General features: G+C 41.4%; 1 protein-coding gene across 1 annotated transcript in view; it reads right to left on the bottom strand.

Annotated features, from left to right (window-relative positions):
• The window catches only part of Lrp12 (LDL receptor related protein 12), a 78,243-nt gene that overhangs the window by 22,362 nt on the left and 33,854 nt on the right, over nucleotides 1-22,027 (bottom strand). Inside the window, exon 2 of the mRNA XM_052747720.1 lies at nucleotides 16,552-16,608. Coding sequence (XP_052603680.1) covers nucleotides 16,552-16,608 — 57 coding nt within the window. The remainder of the gene's footprint in view (nucleotides 1-16,551; nucleotides 16,609-22,027) is intronic.

Genomic DNA, 22,027 nt, shown 5'->3' on the forward strand with positions numbered 1-22,027 from the left:
AGATTCTTTAAGGGTGTAGCTTCGAGTAGGTTACCATGCTGCAGCGCATGGCCTCACACCCATGAGCATATGGGCTGTACTAACTGGACTCGGTGGACAATTAATAAAAAGGGCATGGAGTTGGGAGGGGGAAGCAGTGGGTTCTGGGAAGAGATGAAGGCACACAAGAGTAGGTGGATAAGATTAAAATACACTGCACACACCACACACACACACACACACACACACACACACACACACACACACACACACACACACACACACAATTTTCAAAGAATTAAATATTTTTAAAAAACCAAAGGGGGTGGCTTCTGAGTATAGCTTACCCAAGATGACCTCTGCCTTCCAGACACAGGTATGCACAGGTTTGTGCAAGTATGGGACTCATTAAACACATGGCAAGTATTGTGGCCATGCAAGTCAAAGTCAATGAATGTGGAAAACCCGAACATATTGTTAAAGAATTAGCATAAAAATCAGACACCTACTGACCCACTGCCAATTCAGAACAGTAGCAGTATGAAAACTTAAAACCATAGGCCCTTTGAGAAGCCATAAGGCAGCATACTACTGTAGAAGCTTCCTAAAACATATACATACATGAAAGGAATTTAAATGGAGTCACCACATAAAGGGGAGACAATGCCCCAAGCAGACATCCAGTAAAACCTCCAGTGCCGGGAATGGGTTATATCTCGGTAAGTTGTTGGCCAAAGGAGTCCCACAGACTCCCCTAAACACCACAGGCTCTTGCCAAGGAGTGACACTGGGTGTATAACCCCCCACCAGGGCGAGCCCCCATGCCCAGGAGGAAGTGGCCATCACAAAATCAAATCCATGCTGTTTGTTCACACCTCTGTTTTGTTATTGTTTGTCTTATTAATTTCCTTTTCCTTCTTTCCTTCCTTCCTTCCTTAGTTTGTCTGTTTTGATTTTTCTTTTTTTGGGGGGGGGCTGGGTTCCTGCCTTTTTTGTTTGTTTGTTTGCTTGTTTTGAGAGAGACAGAGAAAGAACATGAAGGTGGCTAGGAAAGTGGGGGAGAAGTTGGGGCAGAAAAATATGATAAAAATATCACATGAAAAAAACTTAAATAAAATTTTCTTAAAAAGTTAGTTTACAGTGCTGAGGACGAGACTTTTGTTCCAAGTCAGAAGTTTACAGTTCCTAAGACCTTTGAAAATCATCAACATGAAGAGTAAGCAGAGTTTAGCCTAGATTCCATGGCTACAATAACGTTAAAACCCGGGGAATATGCGTAGTTTTACAGTTTCTAAAGAGTGAGCCCTATTTGTAAAGACCTGTCTAGGAAAAGCGAGCAGCACTAAATTATTCCCTTCAGAATGAACGACAGCATCACGCTCGGAGCAGGTGTCTCCCGCTCTCCCAGGCTTACCCTTCCAAGGCTCAGCCTGTGGCACCATTGGGAAGCTGGGGGTCTTCAGGAAGGGAGGAGACACTCTGCCTGCGGGCCATCCCTTCCGGTCCTCGTCCTGGCGGCCACGGGGCGAGCAGATTCCTCTACTGTGCAATGCTGTCTTGCCACAGGCCCAACTCAACAGGTCCAAGTGACTGTCAAATGAAACCTTAAAACTATGAGCCCAAATAATCGTTTCTACCTGTGAGATATTAACACAGTCAGAGAAAGCGGACTAAAACCACACTCGAGATTCTACATTTGACGATGAAGAGAATGTACATGCAGGTACCCATGGGTGAGATGCTGGCGGCATGGAGTAGAATAGCCATAAGGAAGCTGAGGAAGTCTTCTAGATTCTTAAAATAACAACAAAAGAATAAAACATTCTTTTGAAGAGAAACAAGGAGACAGCAGCTAAGGCTGGGAGAATGAAGCATTCTCCCAGACGGGAAGAGAGGATGGAGAGTGAGTCTGGAGAGCAAACATGCTAATCCTATGGGCCACTGAGAACACAGGGCAGACGAGCGAGCACGTGGGAATCTGCATGGCATTGGAGAGGCCCTCTGTGAGATGTCATGTGAGGAGGAGGATGGCCCTCTGTGAGATGCCATGTGAGGAGGAGGATGGCCCTCTGTGAGATGTCATGTGAGGAGGAGGATGGCCCTCTGTGAGATGTCATGTGAGGAGGAGGATGGCCCTCTGTGAGATGTCATGTGAGGAGGAGGATGGTCCTCTGTGAGATGTCATGTGAGGAGGAGGATGGTCCTCTGTGAGATGCCATGTGAGGAGGAGGATGGCCCTGTGAGATGTCATGTGAGGAGGAGGATGGTCCTCTGTGAGATGCCATGTGAGGAGGAGGATGGTCCTCTGTGAGGAGGAAGGATGGTCTGCAACTGGAACTGGGAATACAAAAGCTCCTGGACACAAAGAGCGTGTTTCCATTGCAGTTCTTCTACCTTCTCACTTGGCTGTACACACTTAGTATCTTCACTTGAGGCTCTGCTGTCCAGAGTCCAAAAGTGAGTTTCTGATCATGTGGCACCTTAGCAGAGCTCTGTCCTAAGAGAACTGTCAAGACTGAGGATGGACAGTTGGAAGGGAATGAAAGAGGCTGAGCATGAGATAGATAGACTCCCTAAGAAGCACTCCAGAAACCACTCTTGTATTCTCTATACGACGTCAGAAGGCAGCTTGGGACTAGAGATGGCTACAATTGAGAGTTCTTCCTTTTCTTGCAGAGTGCCCAAGTTCAGTTCCTAGTACCCATGGCTCACAGCTGCCTGTGACTCCCGCTCCAGAGGACTGGACACCTCTGTGTTTCGCCTGGAAACCTCTGGCCATGGGAACCTACACTCATACACACACATATCTCCACACAAAGGCACCCAATTTAAAATAAAACAGAAATCTTTTCAAAGGGCAATCAGAAGCTCTGCGAGTGTCTCTCATCGGCAGAGCTGTTCCAAGCAGTTCAAAAGGCCCTGGGGTTCAATGGCCCTCCCCCACAGACAACCAAACATTTCCTTCAGTGGAGAGGATCACTAGCATTCTAACAGCATTATTTACTAGTCTAAAATGGGGAAATCTTACTGCAATTTTAAAGGGAAGAATGAGCACAAGTGGGGAAATACAGTAATCTGTCGTTCCTACAAGGTTCTCATTACTCACACCAGTTATTAGAAACCCTGCATCCAGTGTTTATAGCTCACATGAATATTCTCCTGCATTAGCACCGATATAGAAGGATGGATATATCAACAGAATTACTCCTGTTACTCTATGTGGCATTCCTAAAGAATCAAATTATTTGACTTGGACATTAGATCTAATCAAAGTAGGTAATTCCATGATTTCTTGAAGATCACTAATGTTCATGACAAATAATGAGAAAATGTTACATGGTGGTAAAATAAAACACCCAATAAAGTCAGAAGAGGTACAAAATACTGAAGAGGAACTCTGGAAATATAGGAAAATATGCTATGAGGAAAGAGTGAAGCTGAATTTAGTTACACTGTAAGAAATTAACCATTCCCTAGGAAGCTTCTAAGCACTAGGAATAATTCTGAAATTGCTGGCGAAACACAAGATAAGACGAACAGGGACGACCCAACCTTTCATCTAGCTTTTAAAGCCATGAGGGTATTTTTTTTCCCTGCAAGGGCATAAAAACTCTTGTTATGGTGCCTACATTTTCTAATTTATACACTAGAGAATTAAATGCTGAGCAAGTGACTATTCCTATTTCCTGGATGGGGAAAACTATTAATTTCTGAAGCCTATGGTGACTCTTGGGGGAAGCCTAGAAGAGACAGGCAGGAAGCAGTACTTGGCAAACAAACTGGCGTAGAGGTCATGATTTTCCAAACCATCTCCATCAGCTATGACACACTGTAGGCTCATATCTAAGTCACTGTGCCCTTTTTGAAGAGTAATAAACAAAACGCATCTAATAGTCAGTGTGCTGAAGTGAGACGTTGTAGCATGAATCCTAATTGGTCTTAATAAAACCCCGAGCCAGATACTGGGGTAAATGCTGAAAGATCAGAGAGACAAGCCACAGCCACCTCTTACCTCACCAATTCCTCAGCCTGAAAGGGGCCAAGTTCCTGTCTCCGCCCTCCTTAAACATCCCCACCCAACCATATCACTTCCTCCTCCCAAGTGCTGGGATTAAAGGTGTGTGCTACCACTGCCTGGCCTCTATGGTCAACTAGTGGCTAGCTCGGCACTCTGATTTCTAGGCAAGCTTTATTTGTTAATGCACAAAGTATCACCACAAGGAATGAATAAAAACTATCATCTGTACCGGGCAGGACACAGGAAAACTTCCAGCTACAATCTCCTTTGTTCTGGATATCATGTTTCTGTTCATGCGACTGAAGATCAAAAGCTCCCTTATTTATCCTGGGCTCTGTTAGCAAGCTGATAAAAGTCCAAGTCATCCACCTGCTGCTGGTTTGGTGCAAGAATAACCAAGTACTAGAGACAGTCAACTTACAAAGAAGAACAGATTCTTTTGGCTCACAGTTTTGGAAGTTTGGTCACATGACTTAGCTTCACTACTCTAGATTTTTGCTGAGATAACATGGTAGAAACCTGTGATGCCTCATGATAAGCCAGAGAACAAGGTAAGAAGGGACCAGGGCCCTCCAATCACCATGGAGGACAGACTGCGACTGTGGATCACAAGGCTTCACACTGTCTGCAGCTCCCCAGTGCTCCACCACCTCCCAAGAGTGCTGTCTTGGGGCCTAAGCCTTTAAGACATGGACTTTTTTGGTTTTTTAAACAAATTTATTTATTTATTTACATCCTGGTCGTAGGTTCCCCTCCCTCCTCTCTCCCAGTCCCTCCTCCACCCTCCTTTGTTCCCACCCCCTAATCCACGTCTCCATTTCTGTTTAGGAAAGGGCATGTCTCCCATGAGTATCAACAAAACATGGTACATTGAGTTGCATTAAGACTAAGCACCTCCCCATGTATTAAGGCTAAGCAAGGCAACCCAGTATAGGGAGTAGGGTCCCAAAAGCCTGTAGAAGAGTTGGAGACAGCCTCTGTTCTCACTGTTAGGATTCCCACAGGAGGACCAAGCTACACAACTGTAATATATAATGCATGGACCTTTTGGAAATGTCCAAACTAAAGTACCCACTAAGCACTGGCTTTGTACAGTAGCTACATAGAAGCTTTAGCAAAATTACAGATAACTAATATGCAACACACTTTGAAAAATTATTCTCAAAGTGTCAGAGTAGAAAAGAAAATATTACATATGTGAACATGTTTGTCTTATGGCTTCAAGGGGTCTTGCCCACTCTGTGCACTGGACCTGTTAATCTGGATGTACTCCACTTCCATCATCCAGCATCACACATTCCCACAATGCAACATGCTTCCACTATAGTCTAGTTACTCACCCAGTTGTTCTAATGCTGAGTTTACTCACTGTTCAATATGATAATGTAACGTGAAAACACATTAAAATCTTATTAAAGCAGATATCTAATACATAGTTGACAACATATAAAACATGATTACATAACATTAGAATAAAATACATTATCGTATAGTAAAATATTAACAAGATGAAGTTATACAGCATATGATATAAAAATGATAGCATCTCCGTTATCTCCCTAAAGCTCATAGGGTGCTCTACTATGGCATCTGGAGTACCTCATGAACAGGCTCTAGGAAGGTGGGCATACCGTTCAGAGTATTCTGTGTTAATGTGTGTTGCTTTCCTCAAAATCGAGTATCTTGCATCCCCACTCACTCACTGTCTTTGTCTGAAGGAGTATCCTGGGTTCTTATTAAGTTCCATTTTATATTCTCTAATCTTAAAAATCTTAGTGGATTCATTATCAACTAGAACATAGTAACATCTCACATCTTATTTGAAACATAGATACAAGGCATCGGTCAAATGAAACAGTGAAATCCTTTTTGGTTGCTTCAGCAAAAGATCACGGTATTTGATTGAAAAATGGTGAAATGTTATTAAAACCCCACAGAAAAGGTACAAGACCACTGTTCATTCCTGTAACTTTCTATATCAAAATTAACTATATAGCACTATCAAATAATTGCCCTTTAAGTTTTATTTCCTTCTAGATTCCTTACTTACAAGCTCTTAAGAATTCTAGAATTAATATTTCATCAGACTACATGTTCTTCAGTGAAACTGTAAAATACTACATTATGATATTTAAAATAAAAACATGTCACGTTACCATAACGCTGTGGACATGACAGATTATTAACTCAGGTGTGAGTCAACTGTAGTTCAGACAGCCGTTAAGTCCACACCCCCGCCCCCTCTTTTATAAGGCCACAACTAAACCATCAATTGTAATGGGCTTTGGGATCAGCAGTGTGATGAAGCTAAGTGTCAGAATAGGCAGCTGTGAAATGCAAACCCATGAAGGTAACAAGGGAGGACGATTTTGAAAGAATCAATTCTGACTATTAAAAAAATAATGCTTAAAAACTACTTAAGTGCGGGGTTGGGGATTTAGCTCAGTGGTAGAGCGCTTGCCTAGCAAGCGCAAGGCCCTGGGTTCGGTCCTCAGCCCTGAAATAAAAAAATTAAAAAACAACAACAACAACAACAACTACTTAAGTCCACACTTAGTTAATCTATATTTCAATGAAAAAAAGAAACAGAAAGGAAAGGAACATAATTGCTTCCAGGTTGGGAGGAGAAAAGATTGACTGTAGTTATGTGGGAGAGTGTGGGCAGAGGCAGGGACATCTGGGAGAGTCCAGAGTGGACATGACCCTGAGCCATGTGGGGAGAGGGGGACAAGGTGCAGCAGCCAGAAGGCCCAAAGAGTAGGCGAAAAGGGCAGGGAACCAAAACGGTTGGCACACAGAGGGTAAGGTGGCTGGGGGAAGGGAGCCCAGCCCCTGGGCTGGAGAAGTTTAGGGTGGTGGGGGGGGTACGCCAGCCAGGAGGGCCCTGTAACAGGGAGAGCCGAGGGAAGCTGGGAGGAGCTGGAGGCCAGGGTCCGCTCTGGTATGTTCAATAGTCACTTTAGCCATCTGCTCCAGGTTTGTAACCTAACAATACTAACAAGGATTAAAGAACTTGGGAAGCAATATTCTTTTCTTAGCTCTCATATGTTCGCTCTACCTGATAAAAGATTTCATATCAAATGTAGAAAAGACTCCAGATAAACTAACCTCATTTAGAGCATTCAATTATTGATATTAAAAGGTAGGAACATAGAGCTGTCTCATTGTTGAATTGAGTATGACATGCCAGTCTTAACATTAAAATAAAATGAAAAACAAAACAAAATGAACAAAAAACCCTTTCAGCTGTAAAGGGATTAAGTTCCCAAATGTGTTCTAATTAACAATCAGAATTAAAAAAAAAAAAAAAAAAACCCGAGCACAGTTTTTGTCTAATTTATCAAGAGAAGTCAATCTTACTTTTTGTTTACAACATTGCATTGTTAGGCCATGAATCAAAAGGAAGAGCAATTAATTTCTTTTTTCTTTTCTTTTTTTTAAAAACAAGAGTAAAGAAAGTAAAGGCTAGGACTTGATAGAAATACCACAAGGAAAAATATTAAGCAAGAAATGATGATTATACCTCCAGGGGTGCAACCCCTTTGGTACAATAATTCTACTAGAATTTTATACTATGAGCACAGTCTTAGAAATAAAAACATGTACACATAAAAATATATTACTAATAATAGAGGTATCTTTTGCAGCGTGATCCACACTAGGGGGAAATCACTGGACAAAGCTGGTGATATGCTCCACAACTGTAAGTCCTGCATGATGAGAACTTTATACATTAAAGTAATGAACATAAACATGAATAAAAATAACAAGTAGTCTATAAAAATTTAAATGGAAAGGGCAGGAGCTAAGATTAGTTATAATTCAAGAGAAAAGACAATTTTTAAGATATGCACAGAAAAGGCACAGTGAAATAAATCAAATATTACATATACTGTGACAATGCATCATGACAAAAGTATCTCTGACATTTTAAGAGACTGGAATTTTTGCTGGACTTCACAGCTAGAGTTATCAATACATCTTGAGGTCACTTAAGGCATGACTGCTAGCCTACTGTGTACTCAGCCTGCTTGTTTAAATTGCTTTTAAGAGAATAATGCAGCAATCAACCTTGCTTGCCTCAGCGTTCCCATGTAATCAGCTTTAACAGCAAACGTATAGCTGCAATCTTAAATGATGTACTCTTCCATGCCCCAGCCCAGAGCAATGCATGTCTATCACTGCTGAATGCAGCGAACACAAAGGTTGAAAGTGATCATCTAAGAGTATCCACCATAAATGTTGAATGCACCATTTGGATACTGGTTAATAAACAATGATTTTGCTGTCTGGATCAGTTAAAGTAAGTGACTTAGTCCCTTGTAATGCTATTAAAGATTTCTGTAAAGTATTCCTCATTCCTTCCCCATGTGATTCATGGATTCTTCCCCAGCTTTCTGTGCTGCTTAATAAATACCAAGGGGGGCCCTTTGTTAGGGACAAAGTGACACAAGAGATAGACACACACATGAACAGACACAGGAACACAGTCACAAGATTCACAAGCCTTTGGGCAGACACAGATTCAGCCTCATACAGCAGACAGAGAACACAGAGAAGATAAAGCCGAGCATTAAAATTTGGACTTGTTCTTGGTTAAATGACCCCAAGGGTGCTGTGGGATGGTCTGTATGTCAAGTGTGTTGCTGATTGGTCAATAAATAAATCACTGATTGGCCAGTGGCCAGGCAGGAAGTATAGGCGGGACAAGGAGGAGAATAAAGCTGGGAAGTGGAAGGCTGAGTCAGAGACACTGCCAGCCGCCACAATGACAAAGAGCATGTGAAGATGCCGGTAAGCCACGAGCCACGTGGCAAGGTATAGATTAATGGAAATGGATTAATTTAAGCTGTAAGAACAGTTAGCAAGAAGCCTGCCACGGCCATACAGTTTGTAAGCAATATAAGTCTCTGTGTTTACTTGGTCGGGTTTGAGCGGCTGTGGGACTGGCAGGTGAGAGAGATTTGTCCTGACTGTGGGCCAGGCAGGAAAACTCAAGCTACACAAGGGCAAGTGCTTTTATTTCTCTCCTTAATGCAATATACTAGGAGGTTAAGCATAATAGGTAATTTTCTCTCTTTTTTTAAACATTTACTTAACTTATATTTTATGTATGAGTGCTCTGCATGTATATATGCATGCCAGAAGAGGGCATTAGTTTCTATTATAGATGGTTGTGAGCCACCATGTGATTCCTGGAAATTGAACTCAGGATCTCTGGAAGAATAGCCAGTCCTCTTAACCTGAGCCATCTCTCCAGCCCATAGGTGATTTTCATTATCTTAAAAAAAAAATAGCTAAAATATAGCTTCTTTACTCCATAGAATGGAACATGTTTTAGGTCAGGTTGATTATAACAAGCCCTTTGTACGTGTTAAATAAATGTATTTAATTTTTAAAGATGTATTTAATTTAAACTAAATTTTACTCTAACTTATGATATTGATCTGATTCAAATAACTAATATTTGATTATTCTTTTCTTACTTTTGATTGCTTCTAAATCAGGTTGGTTTTCAAAAATTCTATTTATTCATTAATTACAGTTTCATTAAACTTTAAAAAAGTGAAAAAACAAAAAGATAAATAGGTCTAAATTAAAAGAAAAAATACAAAAATAAAATATTTAATATATTTTTCATATTCACAGTCACTAGACTTTATAAGTTAATTTCTTATGCCAACCCGTAGTCATAAAATGAGCAAAAGACAAATAAACATCTCTTGTAAGTGTTTTGAGGAAGAAAATGACAGAATGAATCGTCTATTAGAAACCCAGTGTTGCAAGCGTGGGGACCCAAATTGTATCAGCAATCATAAAGCAGCAAGTCCCTCCAGATGACGTGAGTGAACAAAGTAAGCAGCCCTACCACTCTCACTCTGTAAACCATGGGAGCCAAGTCATGCACCCCTCCCTAGACACCATCTCTAGGCCTTTTGCACATTTATTATCTGGCCCAATATGCTAATGACTTACCTTAGCACAGTTGTGATGTTTGCACATGCTCCCTTCTTCCAGGAAGTAGGTTTCTTGAGATCCATTACCTACTCTGAGGGTTCGCCTTAAGTGTAACTTGACAAAACCTATAATCACCTGGAGACGGGCCTCTGGACACACCTGTAGGGGATGATCTACACTACTGAATTACACTAACTGAAGGGAGAAGAGAATCTGAACTGTGGGAGGGGTTGTTCCCTGGGCAGAGGACCTTCCACTGTAAATGGAGAAAGTCGGCTGAGTATGCGTTCACCCTTCGGTAGGCTGCCATGGTTTCCCTGCCATGATGGACTGCACCTTGATCTGTGAGCTAAAATAAACACCGTCTCTCTTAATTCTCTTTTACAGGGTATTTTATAAAGTAATGGAAAAGTAACTAAGGCACTTATTCCCGCTATTACTGGGCCCGAGGTCCATATGAGTGCTTTAATATGTGCAGAATAAAACAAAGTCATTACAGATAAGGTGAATATGCATCCCAATTTGCCTTGGATGGTCCTGATTTTTTCTGTGGTAAAAATATTTTTTAAAAAAATTCATTTTCAAAGTGTACTAACTGGACAAAGTATAACCTAATTACAAATCTTCAGTAGACTTTACAGTGTGGACAGCTGGAGCAGGGGGCTGCAGAACCAAACAGAGTAGAAAGGCTTAAGGTGAAGGCTGAGTGCAGAAGACGCAGCACCACAGAAGCCTGAGCTTTGCTTCTTCAAGGGAAGACATGCTTACATTAGAGTCTGTTCAGGCGAGACATCTCAGTCTGTGACCAGCACCAAAAGATCTAATTCTATTGGATGCAAGGATTTCAGAAACCTTTACAGCATGTATTTTGCTAACCTCCAAATATAAAATCCAGATTGTTCTAAAATCTGAAAGTTTTGTTGTTGCTATTATAGAATTGGAGCATTTTAATGCTCTACATAAATTTCAGAATGTCTACATAAACATTCCAGTCCCCAAACACTCCAAACCTGAAACACTTCACACAAGGGATAACAATGTATGTATAGTTTCCCTAACTGGACAAAGACTGAGAAAACATCCATTTATTCTCTTTAATGTGCAATAGGGATAGGTCTTATATGTTGTTCTTCATGATTTTATAAGACTAACCTTCAGAAAAAAATACTCTGTATTAATAAGGTTTTGCTATCTTCTGAAATGGAGTATTTTATTGACGTATAAACCCACATAATTAAAATACACATTGGGATGGGATGAATTGTATTGTCCTCAAAATTCATTTATTAAAGTCCTAACACCAGTACTTCAGAGTGTCACTGTAATTACAGGAAGACTTTTTGATGAGGTAATTAAGTTTAAAGGAGGTCACATGGGTGGGATATTATGATGTAACTTCAGAAGACATTAGAACAGACTCCAGGGCAGGAGGCAGTAAGATGGCATCTAAAAGCCACAGAAAGAACACAGCAGGAACTATTCTTGCCACATCTTGATTGTGGGCTTTGAGCCTCCAGGCTCCTGAGAAAACACATTATGTTGTTTAGTCTGTGGTGCTTTGATATGGCAGCCCTAGCAAACAATAAGTATGTCTACACGTGTCTCAAATTCTAAGTGGGGAAAGGCTTAGAGAGAACATATTTTCCTCCTTTAAAGTGTGACTTTATGCTGATGTTTCTCAAACAGGAATTTCCTAAGAGCAATGGCAATACTAAGCAAGAGTCCAGCAGCCCAATCTCAAGCAAACAGACAAAAGTGCGAAGTATAATTCAGTCCTGATGCATTGACATTAAATTTACAATTTGATATTGTATATGTCCAAATTTCTGCAGCTTTCACACTCCATATTAATCTGTACAACTCAGCAAACAGTATTAAGTGACTGACATGCTATAAAATCATACACAGTCATGAAAATACACTCAGAGGCCAAAGCTAACCATACTGCACTGTCACAGAGCACAAAAAGCGCACACAAGAATTCAGATTCCAACTGCAGCTAACCTTTTAGAAACTACCACTTGTTGGATTTTTATAACAAAGGATATTCACAATTGTCTGAAAAAAATTGTTAAAATACTCCTATATGCTTTTAGTTACATATCAATTAGATTATTTTCATGTGTTAAATAAAACATGTTGCAAAAGACTGAATGTAGAAACAGATGTTGAAAACCCAGCTACTTTAAATCCATCAATAAAGGCCTTACAATATTATAAAACAATGATACTGTTGACACTTTTTTCTTGAAAAATATATTTTAATAAAACTATGCTATAGACACAATCTTATAATAAGCTCATTCTTGTTATTTTAAATTGAATTTATAAGTTTTGAGGCAATTTCTCAGCTTTAATTTCTAATACAGTAAATACTAGTAGTGATCACACACACAAACTCTTATTGGGCATGGTGCTGTGAACTGGCGATTCCAATACCAGCCTCACTAAGGCAGGAGGATTGGAGTTTTAGGACAACCTGGCTACACAGTAAGACCCTGTCTCAAAAACAACAAAAAAGGGATCGGTGGCAGACACAACAGCCTCCTAAGCTCAGCACTGGAAAGGTGGAGGCATGGTTAGTCACCTAGCCACAGTTAGGTGGAAGCTGGTGTGGGCTACAGAGGCCCTGTCTTAACTGCTCCATCTACCCACCTCAACAGCAGTAGTAATGACAGAGCCAGGTGGAGCTCACTGGTAGGAAGATCACTTGCCTGCCATGCTCAAGGCCTTGGCTCTGTCCTTAGAACTGCTAACAAAACAAGATCCCAATTCTTTTTTTTTCCAAATGTATATATTTTATTGATTTATTTTTACAACCTGACTGCTGTTTCTCCTCCTTCCTCTCCTCCCAGTCCCACCCTCCATCTCCCCTCTGAACCCCCCCATCCATTTCTATTCAGATGACTCCAATTCTTCAAAGTTCTTACTATGAACTAAATTCATCGCCCCCCTCCCCTGCCTTAGAATTCCCATGCTGAAGACCCACTCCCAATATTTGGGGACAGTATCATTTTTAAATATTTTTTTCACATTTCTCATTTTGTGTCTGGGGGTTGGGGGGGGCACATGAGTCCAAGAGCCTGTGTGGAATTCAGAGGAAGGACACACGCAGGGGCTGGTTCCCTCCCCGCACCATGTGGGATCTGGGGACTGAACCTGGTGGTAAGGTCATTTACCTACTGAACCATGCCGGTGTCCTGGAGACAGTCTTAAAAGAGTAACAGACTAAATGCAGGTGGCTTCCAGCCCAGTAATGAGACAGGCCAGAAGGCCCCAACTCCCACTAAGGGTAGGCTGGGGGCTAACTTTGAAAAAGTTCACACCGGGCAGCTGTCCCAAGCTAGACATGGCAAAGGCCTCCTGAGAACTACTGCTGTTGTCTCCCTGGCTCCTGAGTCCAGTGGGGTTGTGGGTAATACTGCTTTTGCTCCTCAAGGTTTATCAGGATGGCAACCACACTGAATGGTCAGCCCTGCCAGGTTCAAAGGCATGGCAGCTGCTTCCTCCATGGTTCTTTATGCTCTTTTGATGACCTTCCCACAGCTCCAGGGAAGCTGGACCCAGCAGATGATGATGACAGGTGGCGACTTCAGACCAACCACTTATGCCTAAGGGGACTGATTATAGCCTCAGAATTCCTGCAGTTGTCATGGCCTTGGCTGTGACAGCTCCGATGACAGACCTTAAATGACCCTGCCTATAGCTACTTCAGATGACCTTACACACAACCTCTGACCCCCTCCCAGCAGGTCCACCAGGAGCACGGCCCCCATCAATCACAGCTAAGCATATCTGGTTGCATAAGCAGCATGCATCTCTCTCCAGAGCCTCCTCCGTCCTGTGTCCTGTCCCCTGTGCTGCAGCCTTCACTCCGACGCGGACTCCTTCCGTTTTATTATCTATCTCTAGTCTTCATCAAGGGAGAGTGGGGTGAGCTGGTTTTACAAAGACGCAGCTCCCATGACTGCCAGTCTGAGGCACAAGCAGAGGCAGTAGTCCAAGAGTCCAAGAGCAACAGGGCGGAATGCAGAGAGCTAAGATCGCAGAGGAGAGGCCAGACCCAGGCAACTGGAGGAGTTCCAGGACTATCTGTCATCCAGCAGTTTCCTCCTGTGTTATAACATTCTACCCTGTAAGTAAGTTCTTAAAGACAGAAGGTGAACATCTCAAAACAGCTTCAGGAAGTTCCGGAAACTGACCAGATTTACTAGGCATCCCCTCCTGAAAGTAAATAATAAGGATGGCTGAGGGACGCTCTAGGACAAGTAAGAAAGCTCTCAGATGAGCCAGTCTGCAAAGACTGAGAGCAGATCAGCTACATCAAGGAGACAGGAACCAGTCTGGCTGCTTGGAAGCAGTTTGGACCACCTGAACCACCTGGAAAGAAACCCTCCAACCTTTGTGTTGCCTGTAGGCTGTGCAGTGTGCTCCAGGATCCCAGCAGTGTGAGCTGTCACTCATGCTGGGGTGGGCTTGATGATGCAGCTGTCTATGAGTCATTTTTGCTCCTGTAAGTGACCCCCCCTCACTTATATCCCTGTAAGTGACCCCAACAGCTTACCAAGTTGGACTTCGGTGGTATCTGTACTTTGGTCTGTTGTGGGCTCGCTGTCTGGGGTGACTGAGCAGACTGTGTGTGTGTTGCATCTACCCAGGAAAAGTCTGTCACAGAACACTATCAAGGACTTGTAACACTAAGAGCTGAGGGTCCTGACACAAAGCTGGAGGGGCTGACACTAAAGGAGCTGTAGTTTGTGTGTTCAAGGCGTCCACTGGAACGGAGCAGCTGAGAAGTGACTCCGGTACTGTGTGAGTGTCCTCATACAGGAAGAGAGGCTGTCTTTTCTTCTAAGCACTCCTGGGGAGTCAGTGAGCCCACAGGGAGATGCTCCAGCCCAACAGCAGGAGGGCTACCCCAGGAATCCACCCACTAGCGCCTAACTTTGGACTTCAGCTTCTAGAACTTTGAGGAAACTGCTGTCACTTAAACCATCTGCTTAACTTAAATTGCTACGGCAGCCTGAAAGAACCAACGTTTGAAAGGAGTCTTGAGATAATAGTCTTGAAAAACTTCTGAATTAGGCCGGGCGGTGGTGGCGCACACCTTTAATCCCAGCACTCAGGAGACAGAGCCAGGCGGATCTCTGTGAGTTCGAGGCCAGCCTGGTCTACAGAGTGAGTTCCAGGACAGGCGCAAAGCTACACAGAGAAACCCTGTCTGGAAAAACCAAAATAAATAAATAAATAAATAAATAAATAAATAAATAAATAAATAAATAAATAAATAAATAAATAAAAATTCTGAATTACACAACAAGCCTCTGGTTGTAGAAATAAAAATATTTGTAAACAACACTATTTCCTATTGTGAATTGGGAATGTAATCACAATTCTCACTTGTTATTAAAAATGGGGAAGGGAGACAAGATCATCTTTAAACTTGGCTTTTGCTGGACCCGAGAGACGGCGCGGTGGGTAGAAGCTCTTGGTTCCAACCTGCAGCCGAAGGGGGAAGGGAGCCTACTCCTCCAAGCTGTTCACTGACCTCCTCATGTGGACCATATTCACACAGCAGTAAATAGGAGAACATTTAAAACAAGTCTTTGTTTTCAGTTAGGTGTAAAGTCAACACACAATGAAAAGCCTATGAAAAAGTGAGAAAATGAACAAGACTACTGTGACGTCTAGGGACCAGGTGTTTGTGCATCTACTGAGCGCACAGACTAACCAGAGTGGATGGGAAGTCCACTAACTTCCTGAACACAGAGTCAGGGACACAAAACCAACAACAAACTTCCAATTTTTCTTTATGGAAGAAAAAACAAAAAAATTGTAAAATTTATAATATAAACTCAGTAGACTGATAAATATTGCTGTGTAACTTTTAACTTTCTAAATCTTATCAATAATGCAGGGAAATTAAGAATTATTAGTAATTGTTAGTAGTAAGAAACTATTTCCATACATGAAAAAATAAATTGTTTTTGATGTTGGTAACTACAGTTAACAGAGCAAAGACAGTACCAAACTGGAAGTTATCCACAAAGGACAGCTGTGGAACCAGGGCCTCTGGTAACAAAGCTGTAGCTTAGGTGGATGAAGAATCTGGTTCTCTGACTGACTTCTGAGTTCCACAGACCTAAGCATGCTAATGGACTGTTTTCGTAACAAACTGTGCACTCAAGAAAACAGGTTTTTGTGGAGTACTGCTCCAATCTAAAACATCTAACAAGACACTTCATTTCTAAGGCTGTAAATTCTAGAGATAACATTCAAAATTAATTTCATTTCACACAAGTTTGCATGGAGAGAAAATATCTAATTCTACTTACGTTGACTTTTCTCTTGGTTTAACTTTCACGTGAAAATAATTATGCAGTCTGTTTGAAACAGTACAATCAACCCTCAAGCATGCATCATCACTTTATCTTATGAGAATTTCTCCATGTTCCAGGTCCTTCCCTCCTTATTACATGCTGCGAAAGCAGCAATAATTTTTATAGCCAAATATCACTTCATAAGATACCAGGTGGTTTTCAATATTTACCATATAAGTCATGCATGAAATTTAAACATTACAAAAGGAGACTTACCAGTTGACACTCCGGAAATATGCACATTTTCAGAAAGTTCTGCAAGAGCACCATTTCCTAAAATTAAACATAATAAATAAACTAATTTCCAAGGTAAAACTTGTTGAAAAATTTCACATTCTTAAGACTATACAGAATGACTTTCAATTATCAGAAACTCAATTTTTACTCCAAAAAGAAGTAAGACAAAACATTTGGAAATGACAATCCAGTGCAATATGCAGATCTTACAACTCCAGAGAGCTGACTAACCCCAGAAGGAATCATCAGCTGCAGACCAGCAGGCAGTGAGCAGAACTGTAGGGAAGGTGGTGATTAAAGACATCCTGTTCAGGGCTAGCCCATCAGCCACTGTCATCGTGGGAGTTCCACACTACTCCACTTCAACCAATGTCTTTCATTCTCTTATGTATCTTCCAACTTTTTCTCCCGGTTTTAATAGTTTTAAGAGAAGGGACAACATCTCTCACTCTGGAAGTCACCAACTTCTATCTACACTTCCTTTCACAGAAGCACACAAATAACTTTTTTCCCCCCTTCTTTTATTTATTTATTTTTTAATTAATTTTTTAAAATTATACTCATGATATTAATTACATTTGTGGTATGTATATTCATTGATTACATTTGCAGTATTCATTCAATAACTATATTTATGATATACATTAATTACATTAATTGTATTGATTTATTACATTCATGATATTATGTCCTGATACTACTGTCCATTTGTGGGGTTTTTCCATCACACAAAACAGAGATTCTGTACTTAGGAAATCATTGCTCTATATTCCTTTCTTCTCTATCTTGAGATAACGTCTAATCTTTCTGTCTCTATGAATTTGTATATTCTATATATTGCATGTAATACAATTCTATAGTACACAATTGAGTACTACTCAGCAGAGAAAAACAATGACAGCATGAAATTTGCAGGCAAATGGATGGAACTAGAAAATATCATCCTGAGTAAGGTAACCCAAACCCAGAAGCACAAACATGGTATGTACTTACTCATAAGTAGATACTAGATATAAAGCAAAGGATAACCAGACCGCAACCCACAGAATCAGGGAGGCTACATAGCAGGGGGGACCCTAAGATAACTGTGGCTTATAATAAGTTTTGATTTTACTCAATCACTGGGCAAGCCTCAATGAAACATTTCACGATTAGGATAAGAATTTGTACTGTATCAAGCTGGTAATAAAAAAAATAATAATAATAAAAAAAGGACAGCTGGGTAGCACACGCCTTTAATCCCAGCACTCAGGAGGCAGAGCCAGGCGGATCTCTGTGAGTTCGAGGCCAACCTGGTCTACAGAGTGAGAGCCAGGACAGCACTAAAACGACACAGAGAAACTCTGTCTCAAAAAAAAAAAAAAAAGCACACAACTAATTTGCCAAGTGCCACCGCCACCTAACAAGTGTGACTTCTGAAAAGCACTAAGGTGTCTGCTCCCTCAAATTAAAGCAAATGAGTCCCTTCAGGTATTCATTTTGTAAGAGACATTTTTATTTTATTATAGATTATTTTCCATCAAACATCACCCTTCCCAACACTGTTGCTGGAGACGAATCCAGGATCCTGTACTTGCAGGGCAAATACTCTACCACTAAGCTACATCCCCAGTTCTTTCTTGAAGCCAGTTGAGTAAAACTTAGGAAGTGAAAGCAGAATTCTTTCAGATAGAATATGGCGAAAACTGCAATACTGTAACTAACAACCTTCCTTTTTTGAATGCTACACTACACTTCCACGATTAGGGATCATTGCCCAATATCCCCACCTCACTACACTACACTTCCACGATTAGGGATCATTGCCCAATATCCCCACCTCACTACACTACACTTCCACGATTAGGGATCATTGCCCAATATCCCCACCTCACAACACTACACTTCCACGATTAGGGATCATTGCCCAACATCCCCACCTCACTACACTACACTCCCACAATTAGGGATCATTGCCCAACATCCCCACCTCACTAAGAAGTGCTAGAAGAGAGTCTGTTTATTTGGCAACCCACTTTTTTTTTTTTTTTTAACAGATCCTAGACCAGAAGAACAAATGCTCAAACCACTGACAGATGAGTAAATGAGAGGTGTCATGACATCTAAGCTGAAACCATGCTATGGCACGTAACACTGAACAGCTATTCACTCTTTCCAACTGGGTAAAACACAGATTACTACTGTGGAATAAAACAATACCAACCAAAGCACACAGTTGACTACTGCGATACTGCTCCACTGCAGGGAACTCCTCTACTCCCCCAGTTAGAGGGAGTGAAAGCAGGTGTGGAAGACACTAAACCCACCAGCAAACCCGCTGTGCTTACTCCAATCACTGTGTGTTAACACCACATAAGCACCATTTATTTTTGCCCAGCAATGTAAATCATACATATGGAGAGCTAGAACCATTAGAAAGGTCCTGTCCACTTCTTGACAACACACAACTTACTTAAAGGCAGAAGAAACAAACTAAGAAACACGTTCAATAAGCACTCCCACGTTTGTCCAAGGGTGGGGTCTACTGCATGTGAAAGCTGGAGCAGCACTGTGGGTTGTGCTTCTACACACTGCACGTCTACATATTACAGCCGTGCTTTTGATAGCCTTCAAGGAGCAACCCAACTGTGCATTCATGTCGGACATACGGTATGTTCAATCTTTCCCCAGACAGTAAATGAGAACAAGCTGAGGAAGAAAAGTGGCATATTGTGCATTGTAGACTAGGTGGCCAAACATTTCACACCAGCTCCACCACCTGGTGTGCAGGTTAGTATGTTACATACATACATGTGTTATGTCTATATAAACTCTGATAGGTCTAGGAGTGTGTACAACTGTAAACCCCAGGAACCGGTTAGACAGGTGTATTCTATACATCCAAACAAGAACTGAATTTGTTATATATTGGCACAGATTTCTTTAAAAGTGTTATTCACACTGTATAAAAAACGGAAAGATGAGTGAACAAATATTGTTCATGCCTGATCATTCTAGGTGAGCAGAAATGTGACACTGCTTAGTGTTGAAAACAGGGTTTCAGGATAGCATCAGTGTTGTAACACAGCATCAGTACTGATAACACCCTCAAATACGAAACTGATGCTGCCGAGTTCCCATACACTAGCTCTTACTTGAACATAGTCCTTTCCAGAAGTCAAAAAACCGATAATCTATTAAAATCGAACATTTTGTTATTACCTTGGTTGTTTCTGACCCACATCAGTTGAACCAGATAACTTAATTCAGGTATACTGCTATCAAAAATATTTTAACAAACACATCACTTAAACTTCCATGTTATCAGTAACGAGCCAAAGAAAACAGTTCTTACCATCCCCCACCCCCACTTTAAGAACTGAACACCACAGGTACAAACACGCGCGCACACACACACACACACACACACACACACACACACACACACACACACACACTGCCTTCTCTACTGTGGCAGCAGTACATGTGCAGTCCCTCCCGAGAGTCTCACAGAACGCTATCCTTACCGGAAGCAAATACTAGAAAAAGAAACCAGGGTAACAGACATCACTTCTCTAACTATACACCAGCAGCTGGCTAGCTAAGACACCAGTCAACAGAGTGGGTAACACCTCAAAGGCTTTCAATAAAAACTTTCACTGGCACCTAAATCAAGGAATTGCTTCTTTTGACATATTTTGTTTCTAGTATCATTAATTCAATACCGTGAGGGGTTAATGGTCCTCACTTCACGAAATAAATACTAAGAAGGGTTAATGGTCCCCACCTCACAAATACTGAGGGTCAATGGTCCCTACCTCACTAACTAAACACTAAGAGGAGTTAACAGTTCCACTTTGTATGCTTCTGTGGTTCTGACAGTCAACCAGGAGAAAAGTGGTATGAGGCTCAGCTAGATGGCTGAATTCCAGTTTGACCTGGGGATCCCACCCCAGCTCTGTGGCATTTAGACAGGACATTAACTGGACTATTTCTCGAAAGCCTGGGCTTGTTCAAAATGGTGGTATCATAAACAACACTTGTATTTATGGTCTCTCCATCTGGTGGGTTCTTCTTTCTGTTCTCTTTTCATTCAGTAGCTAAAGCTCTGGAATAAAAACCACACTGAAGGTTTGGCAGACAGGTACCAGCTAACTCCTCAATGCCTTGCAAGCATCCATTCAGTGAGTCCTTCACATTTAACAGTCATTTTACATATGAAGAAACCAAAGCCTCTTAGGGTTTAGTCATTTTTTTTCAGAGCAAGCAACTGGATGAGAAGAAACCTGAACACCAGTCATTAGTCACCAAGACATTTATATTGCTTACTTTAAAGAAGAATTTAGATTCTGTATCAATTCCCATGACATAAAGAACTGTGTATTTCTTACTTAAAAACAAAGGATTCAGACATGAGTGCATTTCCTGTTTATAAAAGAGATAGTGCTTAGCTCTTGGAGTTAAACCCATTTGAGACAGCTAATAACTGTAGCATGTTTGGCATCCGAGAATTTCTTTTTCCGCTATATACAGAGCAGTTAATTATCAGGCTTACACACACACACACACACACACACACACACACACACACACACACACACACACTTGTAAAAAACAAAACCAACCAACCAATCTAGTCTGTCTTTTATTATGTTTAAGGAAAAGTTAAAAACCCTAGCTAGGCTTGCTGAGCTCTCCCGACTGTCCGATCTAATGGCCTGTAAACTTTCCTCTCTGGCTCACATTCGCTCACCCTGCCTTTCAGTTGCAATAATAACAGATTTGCTTTAGAAATGTTATCCAATATCTTGCTGCTCTACTTTGCACCTTACGGAGGTGGCTCTGATTCCCTGTGCTGGGTTCAGCCATCTGCAGCGGGCTTCTCTAATGTTTAATACACTGCTCAAGTGTATCACATTTGTGTTCGCTGTCAGTGTTTATAATTCTCCACTAGGTCCTACTCTGGGGAGGGGAGGAGTTGGGGGAAAGGGCCGTAGGCAGCAACAGTGTTAAGCTGGGTTGTGCTATTTTTCAACCCTGGGGACTACCACAGAACATGACATAAATAGGGATCCAGTCTCTATCTGCTCAAATAAAGAGCACTTGACATATAAATATGAGTTACGCCAAGTCCTGGCTCCCAAAGGGCTGACAATCTCTTGAGAAAATTACCTCAAAATACATGAAATAAAAGCAAAAAAAAAAAAAAAAAAAAAAAAGCAAGTGTTCTACTCAAGGAGGGAAAGTTAGGGACTTTCTGCCAAAAGTAAGACTCGGGGATGCTGTGTCCACTCTGGTTTCCCATATCAGCCGATTCAACTGGAAAACCACAGACACTGAGAACTGCAGGAGAAATGTCAGCCTGTGTCTGTAGATTACGTAATTCCACATCCATTTGGAAAATGCAGGACAGTAAACAGAAAAATAACTACGGGAACAATTGGGGAAGGACTGAGATTTAAAATGAGCATACCCA

Source organism: Peromyscus californicus, unplaced genomic scaffold (genome assembly GCF_007827085.1).
Source record: "Peromyscus californicus insignis strain IS unplaced genomic scaffold, ASM782708v3 Scaffold_20__1_contigs__length_68692818, whole genome shotgun sequence".
Classification (NCBI taxonomy): Eukaryota; Metazoa; Chordata; class Mammalia; order Rodentia; family Cricetidae; genus Peromyscus; species Peromyscus californicus.